Source organism: Chelonoidis abingdonii, chromosome 7, assembly GCF_003597395.2.
Source record: "Chelonoidis abingdonii isolate Lonesome George chromosome 7, CheloAbing_2.0, whole genome shotgun sequence".
NCBI lineage: Eukaryota > Metazoa > Chordata > Testudines > Testudinidae > Chelonoidis > Chelonoidis abingdonii.
This window is the reverse complement of record NC_133775.1, coordinates 57,386,863-57,402,571: the sequence shown is the minus strand read 5'-3', so window position 1 is coordinate 57,402,571 and position 15,709 is coordinate 57,386,863. Positions and strand designations below refer to the sequence as shown.

The following is a 15,709-nucleotide window of genomic DNA, read 5'->3' as shown; positions in this document are numbered from 1 at the left end:
GACCTAGGGTTTTGTCCACGCCCCCAAAGCTGCAGACTTAACTGAAAACAGCTCAGCAGGTTACCTGTCTCCAGAACCCAAACACCTAGTTCCGAATGGGATCCAAACCCCAAATAAATCCGTTTTACTCCGTAGGATGGAATGTGACAGGGAGTGTGTTGTGTGTATGTAGGGGGAGAGAGAGTGGGTTTTTTGGGGTGCTGAGAGTGTGTCAGCATGCTGTCTTGTAAGTTCAGGCAGTAGCAGACCCCCTTTCCCCACACCCACACACACACTCACAGCAAGCAGCATTCCACAGTAATGGTTGCTCTGTCCCAGAGCAGATAAGCATGCCAGCTGTCATAAGCAGAGCTTTGAAAGGGCATATCAGCATTCCTGCAGCCGATTCCAAAACAATGACAAGAGTGGCCACTTGACTTCAGGGGATTATAGGACGTTCCTGGAGGTCATCACAGTGCAGTAATCCAACACCTCGTTCACACTGACGCCTGGGCGTTTCAGCCGGGGCACAGCAAGCATTATGCTTCTCCTGGAGATGGATTACCAAGAGCGCTCCCGCTGCAGAGTCCAGGCACTCTAAGTGTCTTGGCAGTGTGGACACATCAGAAGTTAGAGCACCTGGGGCTGCTTTAATGCACTCTAACTCTCAAGTGTAGCCAAGCCCTGATATTAATTACTTATTCTGGGTTTATTAATAAACAAGTGATTTTATTAAGTATAAAAAGTAGGATTTGAGTGATTTCAAGTAATAACAGACAGAGCAAAGTAAGTCACCAAGCAAAATAAAACAAAAACATGCATGTCTAAGCCTAATACATTAAGAAACTGATTACAAGTAATAATTCACCCTCAGAGATGTTCCAATAAGCGTCCTTCACAGACTGGACTCCTTCCTAGTCTGGGCCCAATCCTTTCCCCTGGTACAGTCTTTGTTAGATCCAGCAGACATCTCAGGTGGTAAGCAGGGGTTTTCTCATGACTGGCAGCCTCTTTTGTCCTGCTCCACCCCCTTTTATAGCTTTGACAGAAGGCAGGAATTTTTTGCCTGTGCTTGTCCTCCACCCCCACACCCACCCCCTGCCTCATCAGTGGATTCCAGTATTATGTGACATGATCACATGTCACTGTAAGATCCCTAGTCTCCATTCTTCCTGAGTCAGCCCACACACACAGGAAGGCATCCAGGTAAATAAACCATTTACAACCAGTTGCCCTAGTCAATGGGAGCCATCAAGATTCTAAACCACCATTTAATGGCCCACACTTTGGATCATTACAATAGGACCTCAGAGTTATATTTCATATTTCTAGCTTCAGACACAAGAATGATACATGCATACAAAGAGGAGGAATATATTCAGTAGGTTATAACCTTTGTTATGATACCTGACAAGAGATCTTTTGCATAAAGCATATTCCAGTTTCATTATATTCACACTCATAAGAATATTTCCATAAAACATATGAAATGCAATGTCACACCCATCACAGAGCTTACGTGCTTGAATGTTTTGTGATGGGTCAATTGTATTCTCCTCTGTTTGTGGTCGTCTTATACTGTCTTTCTGTAAAGGGAAAATACTAATTGGATAAGTGTTAACATAAAAATAAAGGTCTGTCTTAAACACAGAAAAGCCACCAAATTTAGTTTTAAGGCATCTCCTCTGTCCTTAACACCTTTCTATCATGCCCACATACTGCTGTTCATGTGGCTCTTCAGCAATGGGCCTCAATATATGGAGTGGTTAGGGTTTTTTTAAACATACTAGATAGCATCAAGTACTATGGTCTGATGAGATAAATAAAGAGTGGATTTACTGACTTGAATTATTTGAGTCTCACCTTTATATGTAAAAAATCCATTTCATTATTATTAAAAATCCTCTCACACCCATTATAGGTGCAGTTGGTTGAAATGCAGCAGGAGCAACAGAGTATTATTAATTCAGAACATTAGCTTTCCACTCCCGGTATTTCCATTTTAAAAATAAAACTATCAGGGTGTCATTGAGCCCTTTAGGAGACTGGAAAAGGAATAGTAAATCTCATCTTCGAGTGGTTACAGACGTGTATTCTGCTCAGGTGTGCATGGGCCCAGCACACCAAAGCTGGAGAATTGTGCTTAGCGGTATCCATCAGGGCCTAAACTTGCCTTTTAATTTAATCTTGTTGATCCTTGTTGTATTCCCAATTATATCATCCTAAGTAATTTCTTTCTCCTTAATGTTTACATCCTGCAATTATTTGTAGATGGTTGTCCCTTTCCTCCCGCTATTGAAAAGCGGAGGCAAGAAGATATAAAAGGTCTAAAGTTTTGTCTTAAATCCCATGCAAACTAGGACAGGAGATTTCACAGCCTGGACTCCTTGTTAGATCAAACTTATTGATCTTTCACCATGATTCCTGAATATTACAGGTGGTTAGAGCAAAGGGTGATATGCAGGTAATCCCACACGTAGAATACAGCCGTTATATTAGGTACTTGGGTACACTGAGGATCAAGGCCTGTATGTAATTTGTCTTAAGAACATCTTAAAATATAAAGGAATAAAAGATTTGAAGTGGTTCAGAAAAATTTGTAAAGTTCTTTTAAAAAAAAATAAGAGAAAAAAAATAAATCCCTTTCCTTACATTTTGAAATGAGCACTTTAGGAACTCCCAAAAATCTGTTCTTAATCTGGTCTTTGTAGGTGCTCATATAGCTATTGCAACCCGATGTTAGAAGTTCTGAGGTGTTATATTTGTAAGAAATCTTTTCAGTATTTCTCTGTTCCACTACCTAGTGAATCTGTGGTTGGAGACAGTTTTGTTTTAAATCAAAACAAGTTAAAGTACAATAAAACTAAAAACCTGGTGAAAAACACTCTTATAAGTCTCTTACAGGTACATAAACAATTGCTATGCAAATGTTAGCTGCAGAAGGAGAACCAGGGTAAAAACAATAAATAATAAGAGAAATAAATGTAGGTCTGATTCCCATATGGGGGAGTTGCCCTTGTCTAAATTGGTTTAGAAACTGATTTAGTCAAGTCAATGCAACACTTATGTGGATGCTTATTTCAGTTTAAGAATGCTGTAGATTGATTTAAGTTAAATCGGTCAGGAATTGGTGGATAATGTTTCCACACAAGAGAGCTGAACTGAGTTAATTAAATTAGTTTCAAAACAAATTTAGTTACATCAGTATAAATCTCTTGTGTAGACAAGCCTTAGGTAACTGGGAGAGTTAAATACTGACAGTCATATATATTATACTTAACATGACCTATGTCTAGCTCTGGTGATCATCTCTCTCTTACTAGAAAAGCTTATTTTAGGGTCCCAGAGTCTTCTGTCTGGAGATGAAAGATGGATGAGAGGTTAAACTTGGCACTGTGTTATATTTTCCCTGCATAAAGCCCATAGCCATCAGTGGTTGTACCAATGGTATTGAATAATTTAATCCCAATAAACGTGAAAGTTAGTGATGAGATTGGCTCTGCTTCTCCTTGGTCATTTGGCAGGTATCCTTGCTCTGTGTTGAATATGTCAGCTGACCTGTCCTATTTTACTCTTTGCTCCTCAGGCCTATTACTATTGTGCCATTGTGGAGGATGTAATCCTGCGCTTTGCCTGGACCATCCAGATCTCCCTCACTTCCATGCAAGTCTTTCCTTATGCTGGGGACATCATCTCTACTGTGTTGGCACCACTTGAGGTTTTCCGGTAAGGTGGCTCAGCTAAACAGTATTTCAAACTGCTTGTTTATCCTTTTTGTTTTACAAACACCACCACCAGAAAGGTGGGGAAGTGCCTGGCTTTCCATAGGCTCCTGGAGCTGCTGTTTGAAAAGCCACAAATTGATGAAAACACAGAGCACCAAGGCTCAGAATATGCACGAAGTCTGAGCAAATTGCTGGCTGAAGGAGTGCTATGGAATCTTTCACTGACCCATCTGGGATTCAGAGACCTCTGAAAACACACAGGTCTGACCATAGGCAGGCCTGAGACCTGTGTTCTACCTCATTATGTTGTATTTGCCAGGGGCCAATGTCTTACCTGAGTTTATTGGGGGGAATTTAGCAAGCTCACATTTTAAGCATTTTCACTGGTAAAAATTATTGAAATGTCACTTCAAGGCTAAATTGACAAATTTTCCCAAATCTCTTCTGGTTTTGCAAATTATTAAAAAATGGAATTCTCACTGTGATCAGGCACTTCCAGAGCATTAATACTGTCTGCATTTTTGTGTTACATCAGGAATCACGTCTGCTTGAGATGAGCAAAATGGCTTGCTTTTGAATCTCACTGGGGGGGGGGAGGGTATATGTATTTATTCCTCCTAACTGATAATCGTTGGGCTACCTTGACACCAGCCATGCTGCGGTAATCCTCACTATTAAAACTATGAATGATTCTACCAAAACTGCTTCCCTGAAGAAGACCATCAATCTACTGCTGTGAAGTAATGTAGCAGGTTGCTCCTTGTTAGTCATTCACCTTTCCAACCATCTACTTCTCTCCAACCTGTCAATTTACAGGGCCTTGCCCTCATAGGGTCTATGTGTTATCCCAGGGAAGTGCACGCAGTAACATCTTTGGGACTGCATCACTGCTTTGCCAAAAATTGGGGACAACTGTGAAAGCGGTACTTAGTTTTTATATTATTCGTTTTCTCCTTCCCTCTCTCCTTCCAGGCGGTTTGTGTGGAATTTCTTCCGTCTGGAGAATGAGCATCTGAACAACTGCGGTGAATTCCGTGCTGTCCGGGACATCTCAGTGGCACCAATGAATGCTGATGACCAGACACTACTAGAGCAGATGATGGACCAGGAAGATGGTGTCCGAAACCGCCAGAAGAACAGGGTGTGGAAGTGTAGCCAAAGCATGTCCCTGCGTCGACCTAATCTTTCTTCACAGTATGTATTGGTTTGCTCTCTTTCACAACAGTATTTGAAGGGATTAATTTAGTAATAAGTGTTTGAGGTCCCATGCTGGAGACATAACTCTAAATAGTTTAAAAAGAGAGGACTGACCCAACTAGTAAATAAATACATTGGCATTTTTACGCTGTCACACCAAGACTCTGTAGCATTGATGCAGTGTGCTTTGTTCAGTAAGGTTGGCTAACCAAGTGTACTTTCATCAGGTACAGAGTTTTGTTTAGATAAACACATTTAAGGCACAGTTTATCCCTTGCAGGAAAGCAAGCTACTGTCATGTATGTCATAAAATAAGCCGTGTGTGTGTGAAGCACAGTGTCAGACTGAACAAGAAATATGCACAGTAGTATATGTCCACCATTCCGAGGACAGGATTGATTCCCTAAAGCCTTGTCTACACTGCCACTTTACAGCGCTGCAACTTTCTCACTCGAGCGTGAAAAAACAAGTTTCAGCACTGTAAAGTGGCAGTGTAGGTAATGCACCAGTGCTGGGAGCTACTTCCCTCATGGGAGTGGTTTTTTTACAGCGCTGGGAGAGCTCTCTCCTAGCGCTGGTACCGCGACTACACAGCCACATTAAATTAAATTAAGAATTCAGATGATCCTGAAGGCATTACCAAGCACTCCAGTTAAAAGATAGGAAACAAAGGGTAGGAATCAGTAGTCCATTTTCAGACTGGAGAGAGGTAAATAGTGGTGTCCTGGAGAGGCTTGTCCTGGGACCAGTACTTTTAAACATATTCATAAATGATATGCAAAAAGGGATAAACAGTAAGGTGGCAACATTTGCAGATCATACAAAATTACTCAAGATAAGTAAGTCCAAAGCTGACTGCGAAGAGTTACAAAGGGATCTCACAAAACTGACAACAAAATGGCAGATGAAATTCCACATTAAATGCAAAGTAATGCACATTGGAAAGCTTAATCCCAACTATACGTACAAAATGATGCTGCCTAAATTAGCAGTTAGCCATCAAGAAAGCGATATTGGAGTCATTTGCGGTACTCTGGAAGCACTATGATTTCAGACTACTGCAAATTTATAAGAATCCTTCTCATTGTGCCTGTATTATCCTGGACTCATTCTCCAGCTTCAGAAGACTTAAAAATTATCTCCAGTCATCAGTGGGACAGATGCAACTGAATAATGTGGCTGTCCTTAATGTATATCAACACAGTACCCAGGAACTAGATGTGAATAAGTTGCTGACAGTTTCATCCAGAAAGCTACAGTGAGACATAATGTCTTTAAACTGGGACATTAGTGAAGACAGCTTGTAGGTGACTGCAGTGATTTTTAATATACTGTAATTCATGATAATGTAATTATGTAGTTCATAACAATGTAATCATTATTAAAGATACCAATGATAGACACATTCAAAAACTAAAATATGAAAAAACATGTATGAATATGCTGAAAATAGCCACCTCCCAAAACCGGCAGAGTGCCCTTCCTCCCCACCTCAACAAACACATTTCTTCAAAAGCACCCCCCAGCAAAAACAAAAGTCAGTGCCTATGATAAAGGTTATCCTAGTTTCACTCCCAACCTCAAAAAAATTGTTTACATTTTGTCTCTCTTGTTTCCTGTATTGTAACTATCCAGTAGAGGGCGCTGTTAACCTACAGCATTTAGCTGTATCAGAAAGATGAGCATTAGAGGCAGAAAGGTATCAGTCATCCCTCTAAAAGAACAAGAGTATTTGTGGCACCTTAGAGACTAACAAATTTATTTGAGCATAAGCTTTCGTGGGCTACAGACCCACTTCATCGGATGCATGTAGTGGAAAATACAGTAGGAATATATATATATACACACAGAGAGAGAACATGAAACAATGGGTGTTACCATACACACTATAAGGAGAGTGATCAATTAAGGTCATCCCTCTGTATTTTTATAGGGTGATCTTCCCGTCCTGGGGGGAGGGGGGAATATGAATTACCATATATCTATAGTAGTCTGCTGGCCCAGATATTACCTGTGTAGGGAATATATTTGACAGAATGTATTTATCTTATCTTATCTGTATATTATAGTAATGTCTTCTTTCCCCTCAGTGAGTGAGTATTTTTGTTTGTTTGTTTGTTTTTTCCCAGATCCAAGGCTCGTGACACCAAGATATTGATAGAAGACACAGATGACGAAGCAAACACATGAAATGTCCACAGAGTCTAGTTCCACATCCCTTATTTTCTTGGTTTATTACCCTTTCCCCGACCAATCCAACCTCTGGTACAGTTCCAGCTGAAAACAGGAGAAAACACTGGACACATTTTCCGAGCTCTTCCGGACCGGATCCTATGGACTCCAACAAGCTCACTGTGTTTCTTTTCTTCTGGTTTAATTTTCATTTTCTATTTTTAAAATAAATATTTACTTCGTTTTGCCAATCAGAGGACAGTTAAGGAAAGAAGTATCTAAGAATTGTTTACAATCACAACAAGGACACAAAACCCTATCGGGATGAAGAACAAGCATCACAGGGACTCCCTGATGGGACAGCACCGAGAATACACTCGGCTTCTGCTTGGCCTGGTTTCGACTGGTTGAAACCGGACTTGGGTTTTTAAATTTGTGTTTTGTTTTTTTCTTTCCTTCATATCCAGCGCTGAGGCACTGGCTGCACTTGCAGGGAAAGTGCACTTAGAGCAGTACCTTCATTCACGAAGCTACTTTTTAATTTGATGTAACTTTTCTTATAATTTTTTTGGAAATATGATGTATTTGTTGCATACAGTTTTCACATTATTTATGAAACTTAACATCCATATGAGAATGATTTTTTGAGTCCTGTGCAATGAAGGCGATAACAGTAAAACAAGGCAGGGGGATGTAGATCTGGATCTCCTTTATGAGGGTTATGCCCTGCAAATGTCTCTTTCATGAGATAATTTGCACCAGTTTGACCCTTTTTCTCTTCAGTTTAGTTTTATTTATAAACAAAAGTTTTTCTTTCTGGTTTTAGTTGCTGCTGCTTCAGAAGCCTGAGTGTGTTTCGCATACCAGTTCGTGCTCATCTTTCCACATGGCCGTGCAAAGATAGTGCAAATGATTCTGTTTTAAAGGAGAGTTGTAATAAATCTTGCCACAAGACAAAACACCCAGGCAAAAAAAAAAGGGTGGGGGGGTTGGTGTATAGGTTAAGAACTTTTTTTTCAAAGCCTTAATCTTCATGAGATAAGGTTAGAGTACTGTGCACCCTGTCAAATAGGGAGCTTTTCCATTGTTCCGCTTCAGCTAACTACCGCAAAAATAAAAGTGGACAAGATGAGGACATGATCTTTGCCATGTGTGGGAGGGGAGTTTGTTATATGTTTGGTTCATAGATGGCTACGCTTCAGAGAATTGGCACTCCTGACCCAGTTTGCTGTGGGGCAAGGAGGTGGTTGCATATTGTTCATAAGGTAGGGAAGCTGGTATTAAATTAGAAGTCTTTAATGACATTTTATTTTATATGTTTTGCCAGGCTTTGGCAAAGCATTCTCTACCAGTCACTTCCTGAGCACACCTTCAGGTTGCTTTGTTTGTTGCCCGTCCTTTACACCCTCTCCTCAGTGTAGGCTAAAACCAGTTAAGTGGGAGGTCAGCCTTGCACTGGAGTGTGAGTGATCATACTCAGCAGGCTAGGGTTTAAGGACATCGTACTGCTTAGCAATTTCAGTAGAAATGTTAAGGCCAGCTTGATAAGCTTTATATATTTTGATACCATCACCACCCTCTTAGAAGGGAGCAGCTTGAGTGTTTGAGAGTGCCATGCCCTACACCACTGCAGGCTTTAATGCGTGCAGAAAGCTTCAGTGTTTAATATTAATAACATTTTATTTGTCCGTTAACACCAGGGACTGGGGGAAGCTGCTTCAATTCTCTTTAATCCTGTCCTTAACCCAAGGCCCGATTTTACAGCACGGACTATTGAAGACTCTTCCTCCTTTTCAGATGGGGCATGGTCACTGTTTCTGCTGCTCTGCGTCCTTGTTTTTAACCACTCTTCCATGTATTCCAAGTACTCTCTTAGTTCTTTGGCAGTGCCAGTAGCTAGCCATGTACAATTATTGTTCAGACTCCAAGTGGCAGATGAACAATTAAGGAGGAGCCATTTTTTACTTCTGTCCCTTGTTTTGAACTTGCATTTCTAGCAATCAGATGCTAGGAATCCCTGCTCAGCTGCTGTTAAATATTTTTTCTTTCTTTAGCCAATCATATGGCTTATTACATATGGCTAGTGCACTGCTTTTTCTTAGTTTGCCTATTGTGCCTCTTGCCCAGAGGAACTGAAGAAGGAAACTTAATTGTATTCATTTAGTTTAAATGGGGCAAAATAACTTTATCATACATTGGCGGTAGTGAACTGGTGTCCCTTGACAGAGTGAGCATTATCTCAGTTACCAACACTGTCATATTGCACCCTAAACTTATCAAGAAACTTTGACCTGCTAGGAAAGGCCTCAGCACTACCACTGATCTTCTGAAGGTGATAGTGTCATTCCAGAGGGACAGATGATATGTGTATTGTTATTCCTCTGCCAACGTGACCAGGGCCAGCTGGTATTTCAGCACTAGCCAGCTCTGGTGAGAGGAATCTGAAAAATACTGACTAACCCTGAATTCTGTCACTGTCTCTTTTGGTGCCCAGGAGTCTGATTCCCCTGATCTTGACTCACTGATGCTTCTTGTTCAGACAAGGACAGATGTACCTGTCCAGCAGGAAGTGGAGTTTGAGATGGAAAGCCCTCTAAAGTATTTCAATCCACTATTTTGCATTTCGGTGTTTTTTGCTGTGTTCACAATGTTCAGTTCCACACAGAACAGAGAGCTCATTCTCCTGGGAGGTAACTACGATACTCTGGCTAACAATTGGGATATCATCAGCAACTAAAACTGTCAGAGAATATGCCAATGGGGAGTTTAAAAGGAGTAGCAGCGAAACCAAGGGTCACAACCTGAACTAATGGTGTCATTACTTAAGGAAGCACTGCTTTAAAAAGGGTGGGTGGGGTCTTACTGTTAGCACTCTCTTGTCAAAAGAATGGAAAGTATCATAGCGGCAATTAGGGCATCTGAAAAAATTTTAGAACTTGGTACACAGAGATCTTAAAATATCACAGAACAAGTAGAAACAAGTGAAACGTGATAGAATTTTTGAGCTCAGCTAGGAGAATTGAACATGTTTTGGTTGGTCTGCCTCTGACATGAGTGATATTGCATGAGCTGATTGGCTCAAACTTTAAACCCATGGAAGGATCAAGTCTTGGTCAGTTTTTTCTGCAACATATCAAAACTCTGGGGGAATAGAGATATATTTTGTTCTGTGTTTGTCAATATACTACTTCCGCCTTCTTTCTCTTCCCACCCTGCAGAAGAGTACTCTGCTTCGAGCTATGTTTTCCCTGCCAAAAAATTTGGGTCTTATTACAGTGAGAGAACTAATTGACCTTAGGTAACTTGGTGTAAAAATGCATGTTTTATGACCATGAAGACAACCTGTGTAATGAAGATGTCCGTATGCTTGGGTCAGGATGCCTGAGCTCCTAACATCATGGTCCAAAAGAACCCAGTTTCCAGAATCACTGTACTCCCTGGTGCCACAAGGGCTTGTATTCCATGACTACACAGACAAATTTCTGAGCCATTTGGAATATAGCTCCTTTCAGGAGTTAGTTCTAAAAACCTGTCTGGTTCCATCTCTGAATGGACAGTGATATCTAGCCAGTTAAATGAGATATAATTAAGCAGGGCAGCTAGTGAAAGGAATATAACCACTTCTCCTACTGAGTGGTCTGCAAAATGAGAAAGTGAGAAAAGATGTTTCCCCTCTGGTGGTCACACTTCATGAATGACCTTTGCAAATACAATGGAATAAGAGTTTGTGAAAATACTGCTGTAGAAGACTAGCGTTACTGAATGCAGAATGCGCAGTGAAGGGAGAACAGGGAACTGGATTTTTTATCCAGTGAATTGCCTCCGACTCACAGATTGGATAGCAGGAGAGCCAAAAGCTGGAAAATGCCCATCATCTTCCTATTTTATAGCACCTATGTTTGCCTTTCTTTTTGATCTCTCTGGGTTCTCCTTCCCTTCTCTCAAAGGGTGCCCTTCTGCTGGAATTGAGACCTACCCGATGGTTCTGCTTTGTATTCACCTGAGCTTAGAGTGGATGGTATTTGTCTCACCACTGGATGTTTTTTTAAATGGAGATTTCCCCACACCCCTGTAGTTTAGAAGTTCAAGTTGACCACATTCATTCCCTGTTCAAAGGAGGGGAGACCCCTCCCAGACATCTAAAGTTTTATGGGGATTGTCAGGCAATATTAATCAGGCAAATCTGTTTCCAGGCTGTTGAGATATTGACCACTGTGAATCCACACGGATCTCTAATTCCCTGGATCTTTCCTCCAGCTTCTGACTGTACTATATAAAATGAGATTTTGATCACTGGTATGTGCTTATCACAAATCATAGAAAGGCCGAAATCCCTTTGCTGTGTTCTCTTGGATGAAATTCATCTATGGGAGGAAGGCAATGGGGGGGGGAGTGGTGGAAGGACAGTGGATTCTTTGTGTAGAACTTCACAGAGCAAATCTTCTGAGCTATGGCAGAAACGGGGGGGGGGCGGCGCATGCCTGTCAGGCTCATTCTCTAGTAACTTTACTGCTACCTTTCCCTTCATATTCTCCTGATTTCTTGTGGCTGTATCCTGAATGTCTCAGTATATTCATACTTCTGAAATTCAGATACATTTTGGAGGCAAATTTGCTTGCCCTGTGCCCTCCCCTCCCCTAGTTCCTCTGTTTCTTCAGTATCACTGTTTATATCAGGGTCGTGTCATGAAGATCAGTACAGAGGAAGAGGCAGAAGCTTTCAGCATAGAATTACAGGCAGAAGTTCCCACTGTGGTGCAATGAAGACCGAGCCATCTTCTGAAAAAGGAAGCTCTTCTTACTACTATTCTGTCACCTCCTGTTGGCTGCTCTGATTCTTCCAGGTACCCTTAGCTGCAGCTTCCTATGGGCCAAAATGAACAAATTCTCTCTTTCTTCTCCTCCCCTCCATACGTCTGCCAGCCTTGTCTCTTAACAAATGATTCCTTGCACAAGCCTTCTCTAGAATTTATCCTTCAGTCTTTTCCTCTGGGTAAAGGGAAGGGGAAGAATGCATTGGGCTTTGTAGTTTTCAGTATTGCCCATATGAGGCTCCTGTATCTAGCACGGGGGTCAGCAACCTTTCAAAAGTGGTGTGCCGAGTCTTCATTTATTCACTCTAGTTTAAGGTTTTGCGTGCCAGTAATACATTTTAATGTTTTTAGAAGGTCTCTTTCTATGTCTATAATATATAACTAAACTATTGTTGTATGTAAAGTAAATAAGGTTTTTAAAATGTTTAAGCTTCATTTAAACTTAAATTAAAATGCAGAGCCTCCGGACTGGTGGCCAGGACCCGAGCAGTGTGAGTGCCACTGAAAATCAGCTCGCGTGCCGCCATTGGCACGCATGCCATAGGTTGCCTACCCCTGTTCTAGGATCACACATCTGCACAGCAATGTGTCTGCAGAGGGGGATGGAGGATTCATTATTTTGGGCTGCTGTACTAGTTATGCCTGTGTAATATCCTGGGGTATTTTTACCATGAATCCTCGAGGAGTGATGGGGATCAGGGCCAAAATTTTCAAACTTGAGTACCCCAAGTGAGGCATCTGAGTCCACATTGGGCACCTGAATAAAAGTGGCCTGATTTTCCAAGGTGCTGAGCAGTTACTGCTGAGTGCTCATTGTTTCTGCAAACCAGGTGTCTCTCTTTTAAGTGCCTAATTTTAGGCACCCAAGTTTGAAAATGTCTCGCCCATTTTGGTGATTTAGCAAGGCCTACCTTGAAGAGTTTAGCTGACTTTAGGTATTCAGAGCACAAGATCAGCTTGGCAAGGAAGTGGATTGAGTGTCTAACCATGGTGCTTAAGTCAGGGCTTCACGGCCCCCCATCCCTGTCCCTGTCCTCCCTCACACACACACTTTTATCTCTTCCACAGTGGTTCTGAGTCACTCCAAGGGGTAGAAAGCTGTTCTGCCTTATGCATTATTTCTGGAAGGCTATTGATTTATTTTGCTCACTGGAAAAGAGGGGATCAGGACTCCTTGGGGAAGGGTGGAGAATCATTATACTAACTTTAGATGTAATCAGACTCTCAATTGTAGATCATTACATCAAACCCCACCTCTGTGACATCATGACATCTGTGTGACTTGGGTCCTAAAAATGACTCTGCATGCTTTGGGGCAAATGCGTAGACTTGCCACAACATGGATTTAACCCAGTACTGGATCAAACTGCTACTCTAGTTTACCCATGGGATATCAGTCCCCACCACAACTTAATGGGAAAATCACCAGAGTGACAAAAGAAATGTATATTTCTCAGGGGAAAGGGGCCTTTAATATTGGGTAAATCCTGGGACCAATTCCCTTGTCCCTGCAGCCCAGACAAGTGTGAGGTTGCTCTGGTCTGTGTGCATCTCACAGCAGCATCAGTGTGTTGGTGGTCAGGGGAGTTATATCCCCAGGATTTCCAATAATAAGGCCATAAAATATAATTCCTTTTGAGTTCTTAAAACCAAATTGTATGAGCCGTTCAGTACAGACAGTGAATTTCTTCAGCCTGTAACACTTTGTGGCTGTCAACTTCCTTACTATCTTGTCAATCCTTCTATCAAACAGTATCTGGAAGGGACCTGGGATAGAAATGTATTTGCCGCTTCAGAAATTTTCCCTTGCCTGTCTGCCTTCTTTCTGTACACCCCTCGCCCCTGCTGTGTTGATCTAAATGATGATTATTCTATGAAGCCCTGAGCTGTAAATGTCAAAAGTAACTATGGAATGTGATTAGTCTGTGGGTGCTTTCTTTCCTTCCTCCTTTCTCTTTTGCTATCTCCTTCTCCACTCTTCTTTTGGCTAAGTGGAAAAGATGAAGACAAAGAATTGCCGCTTGCTTGGACTCATGATGTATCTGTGACTGTGCTATTAGCTGTCTCCTTTTTCCTTCCCAAATGGATATAACATTTTTTAAGTGTGGAATACCCTTCTTGATAAGTAGGTTTTTAAAAAATGCACAATGTGGTACTGTTTCATAGTTTCTAGGTGGTTGTATAAAACAAAGTCAACTGTGGTTATGTGTTTTTAAAGGAAAAAAAGTGGTTACTAAATCTGTCCTTTTTTCATTATTACAAGCTCTTTGTTTTCCAATGATTGGATGGCTCCTTTGTCACGTATGGTGTGTGTATGTGTGTCCTTTTTCCTCTCTGGGTTGATGACCTTTTCATTTCTGAGCATCGACACTACCATTACTTGCTAAACTCACCTGTAGACTTACAAGCCAAACTGTGATGGGGTTGGGTTTCCAGGAAGGATGGCTAGCTTATTTATTGAGGTCTCTTTAAAAAGAAAAGGGAATCTGAAGCTAAAGATTTGCAGGCTGCAAAACGTTGGTCCTGGGTAGCTGTAAGGGGGACTGTGAATAGCTTATGACTTAAAAAAAAAAAAAACCACTAACATTTACAACTCCAGTGCTTTACATTTTGAAGGCAACAGAAATGGCTGGAAAAGTTTGAAGATAATCAGTTAAGATCACATCGACATCTAAAAGGTCCCACAAATCAGAAGGCCTGTGGCTACAAGCTTTGTGAAAGGCTGCCTCTGTGAAGGAAAAAGGAGAAAGAGACATTGCAAGTCATATGGATATAAAGGATTAGTTCAGTTTGAGCCTTACACCAATACAGAGCCTTATCTGCCCAGTCTCAAGAATGCTTTCCATAACGCTTCTGAAATCAGCTACCCTGGCAACCAGCTACAATTAAGCTGTTTTCTGCACCACTTCAAGGAGAGCTATTGCTAACAACCATTGTCTGTAACAGGTCAGTTCCTACTGAAGAAGTGCCTGGCACTATCTGAGGATTTGGTAAAAAGTGCACCCTGAACAATAAATTGACATTATGTAGGTGTCCTGTGCACCTGTCAGTAATTGTACACAGACCCCCCCACACACACTATTCTGTACAGAAACTGTGGCAGATTGTCACCCTCTGAGTTCTTAGGATCAGAAAACTGTATATCACACTGGTTCTGCCACTCTAGAGAAGGACACACAAACATCTTGTATCTTCCAACAGACAATAAAGTATGTGCAATCTATATTGTAATGGTCCAGTTAATACCATGCTTTTTGTCTCTCGTAAGGATCGAGTATAACAACAAAACAATGCCACCTGGCTAGTATCTCATCCAGAACACATTAGGTGATGTCTGTTGTGTCAATGGAAACAGTGGATTCTTGGATAATCATCAGAGTGAAAAGCCCCCAAGGATGCATGTAGGGAGAAACAACAAAATTTCCAGAAAAATGGATGCAAGTTAGTAACAGAGTGGTTACACTTTAAGGGTCAGGAGGTCTGGAGCTAGCCAGCCTTGTTTAATCAGCCTCATAAAAGGGCTGAGAAACTCAGTTTCGAAGAGAAACCACAGAACAACAAGGGCTTTTGTGTAAGGCCCTGAAGTAGGGTCTGGAAGGAGTCCAGGGATGTAGCCTGTGAGTAAGCCCTCTATTCCAGAGCAGGGAAGATGGAAAGGTAGCCCAGAGGGAATAAGACTGTGACAGGGACTCTAAGGATGATGACAGCCCTGGAATAAAGGTCTCTCCCACAGCCAGAGAGACTTACTAGTAAGCCAGAAGGGACTGAAGGGTGGGGTGAAGCTGAAGAGAAGCCCAAGCAGGGCAGAAGAACATTTTGTTTG

The 15,709-nt window shown here is 41.5% G+C and overlaps 1 protein-coding gene across 1 annotated transcript in view; it reads left to right on the top strand.

Annotated features, from left to right (window-relative positions):
- XPR1 (xenotropic and polytropic retrovirus receptor 1) overlaps positions 1-14,168 on the top strand; it is a 253,284-nt gene extending 239,116 nt beyond the window's left edge. The window contains exons 13-15 of the mRNA XM_032796188.2: positions 3,566-3,705; positions 4,677-4,898; positions 7,031-14,168. Of these exons, the coding sequence (XP_032652079.1) occupies positions 3,566-3,705; positions 4,677-4,898; positions 7,031-7,091 (423 nt within the window). The 3' untranslated portion in view covers positions 7,092-14,168. The remainder of the gene's footprint in view (positions 1-3,565; positions 3,706-4,676; positions 4,899-7,030) is intronic.
- Positions 14,169-15,709: the final 1,541 nt, after the last annotated feature.